This window comes from Athene cunicularia (assembly GCF_003259725.1).
Source record: "Athene cunicularia isolate RWA chromosome 12 unlocalized genomic scaffold, athCun1 chr12_part1, whole genome shotgun sequence".
NCBI classification, from domain to species: domain Eukaryota; kingdom Metazoa; phylum Chordata; class Aves; order Strigiformes; family Strigidae; genus Athene; species Athene cunicularia.
Genome location: NW_020799116.1, coordinates 5,166,963 through 5,183,340, shown reverse-complemented (window position 1 = coordinate 5,183,340; position 16,378 = coordinate 5,166,963). Strand labels below are relative to the sequence as shown.

Sequence of the window (16,378 nt, the reverse complement as noted above, 5' to 3'; positions counted from 1 at the left end):
ATTAAGAAAGAAAAAAAAAAGGGTGGGGCGTTTGGAGATCTCTGCTCTCCGTTTTGGAGCAGGCTAACACCGTCAGGTGTTGAGGCTCAGTCCCCCCGCAGGCACCGGGGCCCTGAGAGCCTCGTCCCCCCCTCTCCTCCTCCCTCCCCGGCTGCGGAAGCCGAAAGTCACCGGTGCTCTTAAAACCCGTAAAAATCAGCTTTAAAGTGACTCCGGTAAAAGCGTGTTCAGTACGGACAAGCTTTACTGTCCCCAGCGGGGATGGGGGCAAAATGCTGTCACACACGGAGCGCAGGAAAGTGGTCTGCTCCCCGAGTTCTGAGTTTATAAGTCCGAAACAACACAAAACTTTACTTTTCCTACAAATATTTGCGTCTTTGCAGACTTCTGCGTTTGCAGAAGGCGCAGGCCGGTGAGTAACTTTAAAAGCGATCTGGTCCGGGGGCAGAAGGAGCTGGGCACCTCCTCGCCGAGCCTCTGGGAGCACCCCTAACCCCCCCACCCCCCCCGGGCCCGCGGGCGATACAAACAAACGGGGCAGCAAACCCCTCGCCTGAACGCAACGGGGTCGGGCGTTTGGAACCACTTGGAAGCCCGAGGCCGCAGAAGCCAAATCCTCTTTCCCCAAATCAGTGCCGCTGCCTCGCCGCAACGGGCACGATTGTCCTCGGAAGGGCTCAGGCGTTTACATCGCGGGGAGCCCTCCTGCAACCGCGCTCCCAAAGTCCCGCTGACTGTCTGGTACTCCTTCCACCGTCCTCCTCGGGGCTGCCAGTTGCCAAGATATTTCACAGAAATAGAAGCTTTCTGATTTATAATCAGCCTCTTCCTTCTGATTCATTATGTTAATGAATTGAGATATTACCAACATTGGATTATCGCATCACTGAATGAATCCAGCAAAAGAAAGCTGATTATAGAGGAAAAAGCTAAGTGTACCCGGAAACTTCATAGAAAGAAACGTCCGAGAAATAGCGTAAAGCCGCTGCAGTTGTTTAAGCTCACTCTAAACACCGCTCACAGACCACGGGGGGGGGATACGACAGTTTCCTTCACATACACAGACCCTTCCCCTATGAATTCGCGGCTACGTTTTCTGCCGTCACGGTTGGTATTCCGAACGTTTCGAGGACACTGACCCGCTTCCCTGAGCGCCGTGAGGCGGCAGAGGACACCCGCCCCGTGTGCGCCTCCACATCCCCGGTGCCCTCCCCGCCCCCAGACCCATCTCCGAAACGACAGAGAAATGCTCTTTTGAGTTTGGTTTTGTGTTTTTTTGTTGTGGGTTGTTTTTGGTTTTGTTGTTTTGTTTTGTGTTGGTTTTTTTTTTTTTTTTTTTTTTTTTTCCCGCAGCTCGGAGCAGCCCTACCCCTCGGGCAGAGCCCGCAAAGCCCCGGAGCGGAGGTGAGCGCAGCTGCCGGGCAAGCGCGCAGGTTAGATCGCGCTTAACAAAGCTGCAGGCATGTGGTTCACTTAAACAAATTATCCTCCGGAAGCTTTTATTGAGCAACAGTTAGAGCACCGTGAATGAAGCTATTGGGAACACATACAAACTAAATGGGTAAAGAAATACAAGTCTGGAAAACAAAATTACGCTTCCCAACACCGCTGTGAGTCAGGTACTAATTTACTGCGGCTTTAGACTATGTAATTAGCCAAGGAGACTGTAATTTCCTTAAAGGACGGCAAATTTTTCCTTTTATTAATTCGTAATATATTTGTAAAATAATCTTACGGCAGCTGGCTCTGCTTGAATCTGTTTCAAAAGTGTGATGTAAATACCGTCTCACACTGTTTTGTTGCCTATTAGGGCTTTCTGGTAGGTGATACGACGGAGAGTAAGGAGAAAGAACACCACACGTTTATTTTTAAGATCATCATCACTCGTGGTAAAACTTATGGGGAGAAGTGAGCATACTTCCTATCTGTACGCGTTAAAAACAAACGTATCCAAAGTAACTCAAATGCAAAAGATACAACTGGAAGACGACAGATACAGCGGGTATGGTTTAGCGCATTTTCAAGAGCTGTTTCAGCTGTGTTCAAAAGGAGTAGCAAATTCCCAAATTAAATCACCATATTTATGGCAAAGACAAAGAGCTTCACACAGCAGGAGGATGCACTAAAGAACCTGTGCTTTTTTTTTTTTTTTTCCCCCTCCACCTGTCTCCTTTGCAAGGGTTTAAGTATCTATTCCGACCTTGCTAGTAATCACATATCCGAAGTAATTAAGCTCACGCTTATTGTGAAACAATAGAAAGAGTGCAAATAATCGATCTGGGATTTAGATGACATTTTGATTTTTCAGCAGTAAACTCAGATTTTAATCTTCACTCAGCAGATTAATATTTCAGATCAGTATCAGAGGAGAACTGAGGAAAATAAACACCAGCCCGAACCAGTGTTTATCACTGGCGTTCCTGACTGTCCACACGCTTTGCTACAGCAGGTGCCAATTCACATCCAACTCGTACGTGCTATGTAACACTGACGTCCAAGAGGCAGGGACTACAGGATCAAAGCTTTATTTCAACCGTAACACAGTATATCCATGGATTATAATCCTTGAGAAAACAGAATATTACAGTAATGAAGACCTTAGCATTACAAATATGTTAAAACAGCTTGCATTTGGGGTGATATCTAAGGTCAAGTTGTATCTGAGCACAACTATTAAAATATTATGAAAATTACCATTATGGAGTAAATAATGTTTTCTTTCAGATGTAACCTCTAAAAGTACATTCCATTTCAAATTTGGTTTTCTTATTTTTCAGTACCAACAAGCTCAAACTGAGCATCTACATCCCTGACCTGCTCTATGTGAATGAAAAAGACAGAAATGAAGAACTATAAGCTCAGCCTAAAATCTAGGTCCCAGCTTCTATGAAAACATGACCCTGAATAAATACAATCAAGAGGATACCATAGTAAGTGTCAAATACCATGCCTCTAAACCCTCTTAGTATTTCATATGTGCTCCCAAATGAAATTAATAGGCTTGAGAAAGATTCTGCGGAGTAAGAAATTTCTTATCCTAGGGAAAACTAACATGCCTTCTGCTGCTGCCCCCACAGCCAGAGTAACTGAGAAAGTAAAAAGCTCGGGAATGTGATGGTAGAGGTGACAAGATGGGTGAACAGGCTGTGCTCCTGGGTTAGTACTGTGGTTACTCATCTGTGCATAAACTTAAAAAAGGATGATTAATTATTTCTTCTTGTGAGCTACTCAAAGATTAACTCGCAAACAGGCAAACCCTTCGGTTTTCCTTACTGCTTTTCTCTCAACTGCTTTCCCCCCACACACCAGAAAAGCACAAGAAGCAACAGGCTCTTAGGACCCTTGCAGTTTATGTATATATATATTTTAGCACAAAAAGGTGAGGAGCAAATCAAGAATGCACACTAACAGGTTATGTTCTGAGGGAAAAAAAAAATACCCAAGAGGGGTAGGAAATTACTTGAGAGAGATATAAAATGTAATATATAAAAATATATTTTATTTTATATATATATAAAAAATCTTGGGATAAGATGGGGTATAGCTACATAGAATTGACACACCTGAAGTAACAGCCTTGACTCGGTGAAGAATACCTAGTCAAGATCTCATTTAAAGCCAATATTAAACCATATCAGTATCAATCAGGTTTCAGGATTTAAAAAAGAAATTTTTTTTAAACATACTTCAGTTTAACTAACATTTGCATTCTCAAATTTGTATCTATCGAAAGGCAAGTGGTAAAATAGCTCAGCCACAGTAAATTAATCTGTTCACTCACCAAACCTAAGTATAACAGGAGACACCATCTGATGATGTTCCCTGCCCATGGTCTGTGCCACAGCAGGGAGCTCGCCCTCCCGCACCTCAGTGGCCCCACCGTGTGCCTCCCTGCTGCTGTGCTGGTGCACAGTCACTTGCAATTGCATTTATTTCTGTCAGACCACAGGCCAACATGAAGGCCCTTGGCTCTGAGAGCAGTCACCTATACACATTCCTGCTTTAACTGTTTCTCTTCATTTTCCCCCTGTTCCTATCTAGCTTTCCACACACTAAATTGTCCTATTGCTTCTAAAGCTATGCTGCCGGGAAAAAAAGTAATTTATTTATTTGAAAAGAAGATACTTTAATTTTAATCTTAATCTCTGCCCAATAACAACAAACTCATCAGAAACACACTATCTGAGCAGTGAATTGCAGCACAGAAACTACACTAACACTGCTCACAGGTGCCTCTCACGGAGCCACGGACTCCTCACCCACCCAGCTGCCACGGCCTCAGTCCACACGCTCAGCTTTTCCACGGGAAATCAAAAGGGGTAAGGAGATAGTCAGCATCTGCATTGTGTCCCAGTGTTTAGGCGGAGTCGAAAGAGATAAAGACCCAGATTATTCACATGTATAAAGTACTTAGGGGCCCCGATCTTAGTTTAAGTGATTTCACTTTGGATGCAAAGACCAGGATGAATCCTAGTCTTTGTTAGCAACTAACTGCTCACCCATCCCTTCATTCTGGGCATCATGTGTAATAGCTTTTCCCTTCTTGTCTGCTCAACTGGTTCCAATTATTTGCTTTTTAAATTTGAGCTCTGCAATTCTAAGATCCATACACATTCCTGCTAAATCAGATTGAGAGCCACATTGTGATTTTACAGAAGAAAATATTACCAAGTTGTCTTTGTGACAGAACACTGAGTAGGTATAAAATTGCAATGGTCTCTATGCCAGGTTTTTTTTTTAAGCTCTTTGCTTGTAAAATGAAAGCCTAATTTGATATTTTTGTAGTTATATAACAGTTCTAATATTTTGTGACATTTTGTATTGTGACACTATAGATGAAATTGTCATCGGACTGACACCCTTTACTGTTTATTCCTTAATTACAACTGTTAACAACACTGCAGAGAAGCGTGCTAATCTGCCATCACATATTATGAAAACAACGTTATTGTTACAAACACCAACACCCACTCAACAGGATATTTCTAAGATGGCAGTTTCTGTAAAAACTTATCAGTTTAATGGACACTTCAATAGAAAAAGTTTTAAATGAACTCTTAATATTCCCTTTGAAAACATACAATTTTATATCACAGCTGAAGTTTTGATTTTATTGTGTCAGTGATTCTTCATGTTGCATAGATATACATTTTTTTTTAGTAGTAGGATATATCTCTATGTAGCAAGGAGATGATGCATAGATCAGTTCAGTGGTAGACCAGCAAAATTTGTTATCATTATATTTTCATATACTCAAACACTGGCAGAGGTAAAAATTTTCTCTACTACTTCCACGTTGGGGGTGGAAATATGTTGCTGCATGGAAGATTAAATTTTAACAATATATTGACTCAAATCCAGGTTCTTAACTAAAAAAAAAAAAAAAAAAAAAAAAAAAAATTAGAAACAATTATTAGACTACTTTGCTTAGGAAGGATTACATTTTCTGCAGGCCAAGTCACACACCTGGAAAGATTTTCCACTGAACTGTTACTTTAAAAAGCACTGCACTAGGGCAGCAAAATTTTCATACTAAGTTAGCCCACTGTACAATCAAAGCTCACTGACAGTGCACCTCTGAGGAGGAAGCTGAGGAGCTGTTCAATGGCTGAAAATGAAAATATTATCTCCTCAGCTTCTACATATGCTTGGTTCTTTGTCAGCCACTACCAGCTACCCTCTAGTTTGCTTCTTTCAAACTTTAGATACCTAAGCAAAAGTTCTCACTTGTAGATTATACCAACAGAAAGAAAACAGCATTAAGAGCAGCCTGGAATTAGCAAATAACCCTAGAGATTTGTTTACTGTTTCTTGTCTTTACCCACCCATTAGACAGGAAACACAAAGTAAGCAGCAGGAGGTTGGGAAAAGCAGCAGTGGTTACTAGAGGGAGGTTTGGAAGCTATGAAAGTGGCAATGACAAAAATCAGGGCAAACCCATTGCAGAAATTCAAGGTGTTCCTTCCACAACTGCTCTTCTGAGGGTTTTTACACAGATCCCTGGTGCTAAACCAAGGCTACTCTGTCTGATGCAAACAGCCTGCCTTTCCTGTTAACAGTAAATTCCTCCTTTCTCCCTCATCCACAAAGAGGCATACAGCACAGATGACTGCAGTGAAGAAAGATAATGCATGAATCTGTCTTTACTTATTGCACTTATATGTAGAAGCAAAGGATTAAAAATAGTCTAAAACTCTTCTCATACTGAAAAAGCAATTGCCTTGGTGGGTTTCTATACACCAGTGTTTCTCACTTCTGATCCTAAAAGCCCCTTCGAGGATTGCTTCTCTAATAAAAATAAAGAACTGTACACAATGTGACAATGTGACAATGGAAGCAAATTATCCAATATAGTTCGTTTTCATTTAAATGATTTACGTTACAATTCAATGGCAGGATATTCTGTTGCTTGATCTGGATGATCTTGTCTGCTTAAGCCATAAATTACAAAACAAAATGAAACTAGAGCATTTATTTTTGTGAATCTTCTTCTGGGTAGCTTATGTTGTGTTTTGTAGTTTTCATTTTCTTAAAACCAATAGGAACTTCTGCTCTTCCTAAAAGAAACTGTTCCCACTTGGGAAGAGATTCTTTTATTGATGCCCAATAGAGAGTCTGAGAAAGATACAAGAAAAAATAATTTCAAAATCTGTGTCAGCCTGTTTAAAAACAACATAGATATGCAATGCATTATTAAATCTTGCCTTATGAGTGAAGCAATTCAGAATAGCACAATGTACTTACAGAAGAAATTTCAAACCTCTTGTATTATACAAAATACCAGCCTGGAAAGATTTCATTCTGCAGCATGAACTGTGGAGTGACTGCATGTGCCCTCTTGTGGTAAGCAACAGATTAGTTTAGACCCTCACAGTACCTTTATTAAAATATATTCCACGATAATAAACTTTTCCAAAAGCAGCCTTTATATTTAAGTATGTATGTTAGCGGAATTTAAGTCTGAAGTGGAAGAAAAATTGTTTCATGTTATAAACAAAAAGTGCTACATAAATTGGTTATCCTAGAAAAGTTTGGAGTAATGTAGTTCAAAACATCTGAGCAGAATTTTAGATGTGATAAATCACCGATGAAGTAATCAACTCTAGTATTTGGATCACAAAGAATAACAATTAAAAAAGCTGTATACTTATCCTGTGGTGTAGAAAAACCACTGTGTATCAGCTAACCTTTTCTCTGCATTACCCCGTGTCTTCAATTAATAAATTAAACTTCTTTTTTAATCTGTGGAATGGACATACCATTCATCATTTTTGTGTTGGTATCCTAAGGATAACTCTGTCATTTCTAGGATTTTGAAGAAAATTTTAAGTGCCATGTATCATTTATTTCCGCAAAATAGAAAAAACTAACACTTTAATCCATCCACCAATGTTAAGTGTATTTTTAGACATTGATGTCCATTCAGAAAAAAAGTAGTTTGGTAGTAGAAAAGATTTACAGAACATACGTGTTGAGCCTTTATTTCTTTACTTAAGTATATAGCGTAGAAGAAGCGTGCCACAAAACTGAACATCTCCCTGCAGAGTATTAGATTCCTGGCTAATCATTTTGATCCTTACATGTAACTCAGATATAATTATGGCTCTTGCAGATTTACAAAAATATTTTCTTCAACAGATTTACTCAAAGAATCTTTTTTGACAAGCATATGTGCTGTCACACAAAACTACTCCGACTTAGCAAGCTGGGGATCCATTATAGCCATAACTTTCAAAGTATATTAATACAGACACATATATGGCTGAGTGAAATATGCTCAGAAGTGTTTTGGAACAAAGCACACACAAGAATTTTGTACCATGAAAGAAAGTTTTCTTTTTCCACTATTTATAGCACTCTTCTCTAGAAGTATAAAAAAGGCTGAAATAGAATCTTCTCCTTCAAATAGTAACTCTGTTCTCTCTAAAATTCAACCGCTGCTGCAGAGCGTAGACATCTCTGCAGTCATAAGTAATTGTTCTGCATTCTCCCAATTTGTGTGGATTTCGGTCTTTGTGCTGCAAGCAGCTTAACAACTAACCCAGGACAGAAGGAAAAGCAGTCCAAAATCAGTCCAAACAACTCTAGAGGTGCCTTGAAAGTCCTTGAGGAGTCTAAAACTACTTCTGAACACAGTCAAAATAGGTTTGATATTAGTAGAAATCATCTTTCTTAGCATCATTCAAGATGTACAGGTATCTAAGGAAGAAAACACACCCTTTTGCCTGAAATATCTGTAAAAAAATTAAGAAAACCCTCAAACACTGAATGGATGTACTCGGTGTGCATCCTGTCAGTGATAGGAGTAGGCTATTTACAAAAACTTTTAACAGTAACCAGAACAAGAAGTGATGTCTCTCATTGAAGTAATAGCCTAAGCATTACAACACTTGCCCAGCAGGTGTGAAATGAATGTACAATACGCCCCTCCTCACAGGCTGACAGCGCTGAAGTCTATACTTTTCCCCTCCTTTGAGAGTGCCCTAGCACACAATCTAGCGTGGGACAGTCCCTGCTGCTATGCCTGGGGAAACTAAGCCACCATACAACGGAGAACCCACAAACCGCTGGTGCAAGAAACCCAAGTGGGAATCTGACTCAGCGGCCTTGCGGTTAAAATGTTTAGTTTGCATCTGGAAGAGCTGAGCTTCAATTCCTGTTCCCAGGACTGCTTCTGTCCTCATCACTCATTCATCACTGCACGATACTGATAAAAATCTTGAAAGTAGTGAAGTGAGCTGGTTACATTGCATCAGGATAATATTTAGTCTTCAGAGTAACGTTCACAATTTTTATCTTTAAATAATGTTTTAGGGACTACAGGTAGAGAAGTAAAAATCGAGTGTTCCTGCTGTAGCGGTACTTTTCATGAGCTCCCATACAACCATCAAATAACTCCAAGAAGTGAAAATTTCTCTGTTCATGCTGATAAACTTTTGACCCTGAAATGTAAAGCTAACAATCTCTGGCAAACTGAAAATGGGATATCACATAAAACAAGCTACAGAGCTCTGACATAATAAACACAGTAATCTTTTGATATTCACAATATTAATTTTTATATTTGACTTCACTTTTAAATAGAAGTTTGTACAGATCTGAAAGCTGCTAAATATTTCCACCAGAATGCTCCAGAATCTAGGGACCTTGCCCCGAATTTAGGTTCAGCTTGCTACAATAGTACACAGGCCTTTGGCTATACCAGTCACTGGATTTTAAAATCAATTATTTTCACTTTAAGAACATGCTTCAGGGGGAAAAAAAGCAAAATATTTGGTAAACAGCAAATGAAAAGACAGAGTTCTAGGACTTACTTCTAATTTAACAGTATCGGGATGTGGAAGTAAACACACTCTTTCTTGCAGCTTTTTTTCTGCTGCTTCTATATCCTAAAACACAGGCAAAGTACATTTTAAAACCAAACACTGGGAATTTTAAAAGGAAAATGCACACTTACATAAAGACATTGAAATTAACTAAATAAACCCATTACAGCAAACCAGCATTCAAGTAACACCACTGAAGTTCAAATCTTTCTGTTTAGTCACTCTGAAATCCAACTTGTACTAGTAAGACTAACATCCTACAGTTTCTAAATATGTTTGCTGTATCTTTTTGATACAAGAATAAATTTCATGACCACATAAGACTGTTGCTGTAAAACTCCATTATTCTCTCTGGACACTAGGGTAAATTACAGTTAAATTCTGTTCTGTAAAACTTAAGAAAATAGAGGGGAACAGAATGGTTTTTCTCTGTGCTGCAGGAAGACTGAAGTATGTATTCTAGCTACTGTAACTGTAAAGTAACTAGGCAAATTATGTGCAAGATCTTTACTCCTCAAGACAAAGATGACTTGCTAATATGCATGCATAACATGTGCACAAAAATGTAGAGCTGCAGCAAGCTGTTCACCAGACAAACTTGGATGACAATGCACCTCACATAGCTTTCTTACAAAAAAATCAGTATTTGGGTTTCTTCTTGTCCAGTGGATGTGTGCTGGATTCACAAAGGCCTAAATATTTTTTTTTTAAAAAAAGAAATAACCAAAAAACCAGCAGCAACAAACAAATCAAAACAGCTCCCCAAACTAACCGCCCTCCCCCTTTAAAGTTCTGACCCATTCTTGTGGGCTTAGTTCCATACCCAAACATTGAAGAGATTGAGTGGTGGGCAGATGAAGAGAGACAGAAAGGGACGTGGGAGTGGGGTGTGAAGAAGCCAAAGCTGAACAGAGTGGAGGGGGAAAGAAAGTATAGCAGATGGCAGAGTTGGGAGCAGAGAGCGGGTGTGAAGAGTACAACAGAAAAACTAAATGAGAGAGGAAATTCCCCAAAGGGACTTCCCAAATATTCACCACCACTGCCGCTGAAAAGAAGAGTGAGATTCTGGAGGAGCATATCCACAAGAGAGACCAAACATGATTACTCGTATTGAATAATAGCCAATCTGAATACATCAATAAGTAAACAGTGCTTGACTCAAGTTTACTTTCAAAAATATGACTCAAATTCTGTAGAGTATGATTAATAAAAGCAAAAAACAACCTTACTGTTAGCTGAAGTTCAACTTAGTGATACAGATACACCCAGTTCATCCAATTTACAATGTTCATCTTATTGATTCCAACAATTCCTTTTACAGCATGACTGTATTATCTTGTACATAATCACAAATCTGATCCAAGCAAAACTGTTCTTCCTTTTCTAAAACAAAATGCATACCTCTGTAGGAAGCTAAAGGATGTCTGTGAGCAAACTAAGTCTCAGATTTATCCAAATCCTCAGAAGTAGCAACTGGCTGCCCCTTTTCAGGTGAGAAAAGACTAACAGGATAAACATAAAGGGGGAATATGAGCAAAGATGGAAGCCATTTGAAGTCACAACGTCAAAATATCAGAGGACAACACAGACTTAAGTAACCTCAGCAAGGAATTTCTCTGTTGCATGTGCTTAGAACAGCTACACCACGAAGAACATCAAATGAAGCTCCTATCAGTATGGCTCAGACCAAGTCTGGAGAAGTTATTACCACACTGAAAAGAAGGGTCAATCAGTAATGTTCACTTCATATTCTTCCATCGGATTTTCCTTTCTAAATCCTGTAGGAATTTTCACAGGAAGGAAGAATATTGATCAAGATCATTATTTCTTTATATACTCAGCTAAATCACTGGAGTATTTCTGGTGATAGGAAACAAGTGTCTTTCAGGCAAGAAAGGAGACAGCAGTTGTGCATATATGTTTAGTACAGAAGGTCACTTTGGCATAGCCTAGATATTGGATGTGTCTTTTCGTTGCTCACTCTAGTTTGTATGTTGTGCAGTCTATTGTCATTCAGAATACTGATTTAATGACAGTGAAAGAAATTTTTGCTGGAAGGTGTAGTATGCTTTAGAAAATATCTGGAACTACTGAAAGATTAGATGGCACTTCTTGTGTGTCTACAACTGGTAAACTTTGCATGAAAAAGAAATGCCCGTCATCAATATAAAAATAAATACGTCAGCAGTGTAAATGTCTTTGGAGAAAACAGCAAATCTAATATGTCACAGTACTGAAAAAAGAGAGCATCTTGCAATGCTTCCCCTAAAACCACAAGGGCTGAAACAAAAACAATTCAAGACCCTTCCCCAGAGGTAAAATGGAATGCATGACACATGCATCACTTTTAGGGGACCAAATTCAGCTGTCAATTATATTGATATCAGTCTGGCAATATCCCACTTAAATTATTCTAGAATTAGATGCCTGTGAAGGAAAGCAAATTTGGTCTAAATTACCTTCCCTATATTAATTACTATATAGCATATTTTCATCTCTTTTTTCTATTTCATGTTATAAGCTGTTGCACAGTAATACATATTTCTAAACACAAGAAATACTGCTGACAAATGTCATAAATGAGATTATAAATACTAGTCTAATTTCTGCTTTTATTATGACAACATTATATAAGTACCAAATGATACAGATTTCCCTAATCTGCAGTCTCCCTCTAAAGACATCACAGAAAATACCACAATAATTATGTTAAAATGCTGAACAAGTGCTTATAATGTTAAAATATCAATTAAAAAAATATTTAGTTCCTTGCTTCCTACAGATTAGAAAATAATTTTGAAATTCTTTCCTGTACATAAATATCAACGAGCACAGAGAAAGAGAAATGTCTTTTGCTATGATCACATATTGAAAACAACTGATTTTGCTTACATGCAGAAAACCAGAAATGCAAATAAAAAAATAACACTTCATCATGTCCATGTATTTTTGAGTAGGCCAAATCAACAACTCTCCACATGGTAACTGTGAAATGTACAGTGCCTGGTATCAGGAACAATATTCTGAATCTGGCACATTAATCAGTCTTGTTTTCAAGCTTCTCATATATTATTCTGCATAGATTTTTTTTTTCCTGTTTTCTTCTGTTATCAGAAAGCATCTGCAGGAGTGCACGCCTGTTAAAACTAGTATAAAATTAATAGCTTTAAACTGATTTATGCTACTTTATCCTGCAACAGAATTTGTTTTGGTACATATGTTTTTGCTTTTTTTCCCGTACAAACACCAACATTTTTGACACTTGAAAGGAACAATTTTGAGGATGTGACAGAAGATGGCAAATATCTGTTTAACTGCAAAAATATTTACACTCTGTATATGTCTGAGCTATTGTTAACATTTCCAATACAACAAGCTTTCAGCATGCAGAAATACACCCTGCATTTATTACATTCGCCTGTATATGTAAACGGAGAATGCATTTATAAAATACAAATAATTTTTAAAAACTACATTTATGAAATAAAAATCTATTACAAAATGCATATGGAAAATGGGAGTCATAATGACTGAAATTACTAAATCAATAGAGCACAAACTATGGAAAAAATAAACAAACCATCCACTTTTCCCCAGCCTCCCACTGAAGCACCTACACATATCTATACCCAGTACAGAGGAGACTGATTGCCCCAGCCCAGAATGCACCAGTTTACCAGAGTCCAAGTTGAAATATCTTCCCTGTCACAGAATAGTTAAGGCATCCCTAATTAACTGTTTTGCTTTATCTGCCACTCCCTAAATACAACTTCCATTTAAATACGAAGAGGGCCTGCAGAATTATACCCACCCAAAATCTGAACATTTTAAATCGTAACCAGGCTCTGCATAAAGAAACAAAAAATTTTCAGGGACACAAATTAATCTTTTCATTTTATAGAGTAAAAATGTTTCAATAAACACAGTGCATGCAATATAGACCCTTAATAAGGAAGAGTTTACAGAAAATGCACAAGAGGTATGGTTTTCTGCTGTTTCCTGAACAACAGACAAACATTTTTCAACTGCAAGCTTATGTTGGTCAAGTGCAATCGCTTCAAGCTCGGATACCTAAGCTAGGGGTTCCAGAAGAGGTTGTAGCCTTACAGTCCCTGACATCAAACCTACATCTTTTTAATCGCCCATTCACAAATGTTTGCTGGATTTACCTAGGAAACACAAATCTTACCTAAATATGACAGCAGGTATGTAGAACAGTTATTATTAACAGAATCACCGCTAGGAAGAGCCAGAAACACCCAACACTGCTCCTACAGACTTGCAAGTAAGATTCTTGAAGTCATTCTACACCTCTTTAAAGAAAAACATTAAACCAAGAACTCCTTCCACAACTTCACACAAACATACAGGACCTGGACCTGGACTCAGGTTCTACCCTGGACTCAAAGCATTATAGGCTGGTCAGCCCCTATTTTCAAACATACCCTTGAATCTTGAATCAAAGTGTAGAGGTGCTGTGAGTCTTGTCAGACTCTTGGGTCTTGGGCAGACATGTAATAGCATGTGTTGGATCTCTACACGTACTTAAAAAAAAAAAAAAAAAAAAAAAAAAAAGGGCATGGGAAATAGGTAGTGATGCCATCAGATAATAAAGACTTGTCATTTAATACTTCTGGTCAAGTTCCAGAAGAGGGAACTGTATATAGAATTCAAATGATAACTATGATAACTATAGAGCAAACACTTTTAAAAAAATTTTCTAAGCTACGTAACCATGACATTTCAATGCGGTTCCTGGTAGTTGCAGAAACTTACATTTAAAAGTGCTGCATTCCTTTTATGAGCTGTATCAGCTGCTTGAGTTTGCCATGTCTTTTTAGTCTTTTTGTCTCCTAGATAAGTCTCCATCTGCTGTAGCAGCTCTGATCTCTGAGACAGTCTACAAAGGAAAACATTTTGCTAAGTGGGTAGAACATTTTGCTCAGGAGCTAGAAAATAACCTTTTTACCTTACCCAGTTTTCTCAAAACTATGGGGCTAATTAAGCCGGCTGTAGGGTGGGTGTGCTGGGGGAGGGAAAAGGTACAGGCAGACACCACCTGCTGTGCTTGTATGAAGCTATAATGTTGCAACCAGCAGTCCTCATATGCTAAGGTGCTTAGAAGCACTGAATCTCCCAGAACAGTAAAGACAGGGTGGGTTGGGGTCACTTGATCAGTGCTACTCTTGTTCACTGGCAAGTACTAGTTGTTATAAGAAAAGCAGATTTTTCTGAATCATTACTGTATTTGCTTCCCAGTCTGAGTTTACAGGGCAACAAAGAAGCAATTCTATAATTCAAGGGTAGAGTGAGAGAATTCAGTTACCTTCCCCAAATGCGAATTTAACAGTGACAGGAGGTTAACAATGGCGACCTTAAACTAGTATCACCATTGGAAGTCAAAAACCTCATCAACCTAAATACCCTTAACTGCAAGGAAGGCTGCTAATTCCAAGAGTTCATGAAGGAAGAGTGCCACCTCCTGGAACACCAACCCCCTGGTGAAATACCGTTGTGCTCTGTACAGAGCTTGGATTCGCTGTTCACAGGATGGTCATCTGCAGTTGCGGGGGTCTCGCAAGACCACAACGCAAACTGCTGCGAGGCAGGCCACAGCGCTGAAACAATTACTTACATCTCTTCGTGTCTTCTAGCAAGGTGAACCTCCTGAGCCAAATAGGATGACATTTCCAGTTGTTTGCCCCAGTTTTGTCACTCTATAAAAGGAAAAGCAAGTGCAATTAAAATCTTCCAAAGACATCCATGAACATACACTTTTCAGTATTAAACCGTGTTAAAAAGTTGAACGCATGATATTTATTTATCAGCTATCTATGCAAAACCTTCCACAAGATACTGTCACGTTATGCTTTGAATACACGCATGCTACTAAAGTTCACAATATGTTTCAGAAAAAACTTACTGTATTCTAATAATTTATGAGATAACTAAAATTTGACTTTCAAGTTTCAGATTTAGCATTAGTTTTCCCAACTTTCAGGTGCTTACAACCCCACACACAAACTATGTGCTGGCATAATTTGTGTATTACTGTTTACATTAGTGATTTCTACCTTCTGTCATGTTATTCTGAACACAAAGTTGTACTTGTATACAAGTATAAACCTCCCACTGAAGTATACTTGTAAATATAATTTATAACTACCTCTCACAGAGACAGTGCCCTGTTCATAGAAATCTATGTTGAAAAATTAAGTGAAAACTTCTTGAACTCAGCTCTTCAGTAGTGTAACAGTGCATGATGGAAAACATAGATTAAATCGGTTTAGGTTTTTTTGTTTTTTTTGTTTTTTCAGATATGGAGATTAATTGCCTGCTGCATGCAAATGATAATCCTACAGCATTTTTCAGAAGGCTGAATGTGTTTTACAGTGTAGTATTTTCTCACCTCGGAGGTAACTGCATTGTTGACACATTAAGGAAAATTAAAGAAACTATCACATGTTCACAGTGTCAAAGGGTGGGAGAAATAAAAGATCTTATCAAGATATGAATAGGAAAGGCCTCCTCTGCCGTCCACAGGTAAGTTCAAAGCAAGTTATTTACATGTGCATGCTGCCTTCAGCAGAGGCGGTTTTCTAGGGATGAATGTTTCACCACCTTCTGAAAAACACTTCTGTGCAAGTGGCCTACTGCTGATGCCTCCCCTTCGTTGAACAGGGAGCGCATCTCCGCTGTGCTCTTTCCCTCAGCCACGGAACTTCACGCTGTGAGACCAGGCGAGACCTGTGCTCGGCAGGCCGCACCTTTACAGGCAACGGGAGAAATTACATCACGGGGAGCACAACCCCACGCACCTTTTTTCTTTAGGGGACCCTAGCTGACAAACTAGCAATAAACAAGCACCCAGTGCGCGCACCCTCCGCCCGCAGCACCAAGGGGCGATCGCTTCACACGCAGCTTCCCGGGGCGGCTGCCAAGGCGTGAGGCGAGCCGGGCTGGGCCGCGGCCGGCGGGCCCACCCAGCAGCCCTACGCTCACGCCCCTGTCTCGCCAGGAGCCCTCAGGAGGTGCCGAGGGGCGGCAGGAGG

At 39.3% G+C, this 16,378-nt stretch overlaps 1 protein-coding gene across 7 annotated transcripts in view; it reads right to left on the bottom strand.

Moving 5' to 3' along the window:
• C12H3orf14 (chromosome 12 C3orf14 homolog) overlaps positions 1–16,378 on the bottom strand; it is a 32,475-nt gene that overhangs the window by 15,777 nt on the left and 320 nt on the right. For 2 of the 7 annotated variants that reach the window (XM_026857211.1, XM_026857210.1), the window contains exons 2-5: positions 14,962–15,043; positions 14,103–14,226; positions 9,315–9,389; positions 6,126–6,615 (exon numbers count right to left, since the gene is read on the bottom strand). In XM_026857211.1, the coding sequence (XP_026713012.1) occupies positions 6,472–6,615; positions 9,315–9,389; positions 14,103–14,226; positions 14,962–15,014 (396 nt within the window). In that variant the 5' untranslated portion in view covers positions 15,015–15,043 and the 3' untranslated portion in view covers positions 6,126–6,471. Of the gene's footprint in view, positions 1–6,125; positions 6,616–9,314; positions 9,390–14,102; positions 14,227–14,961; positions 15,044–15,735; positions 15,747–16,144; positions 16,373–16,378 lie in introns of those variants that run through there. The other 5 variants (XM_026857213.1, XM_026857212.1, XM_026857214.1 and 2 more) reach the window with 5 other exon arrangements.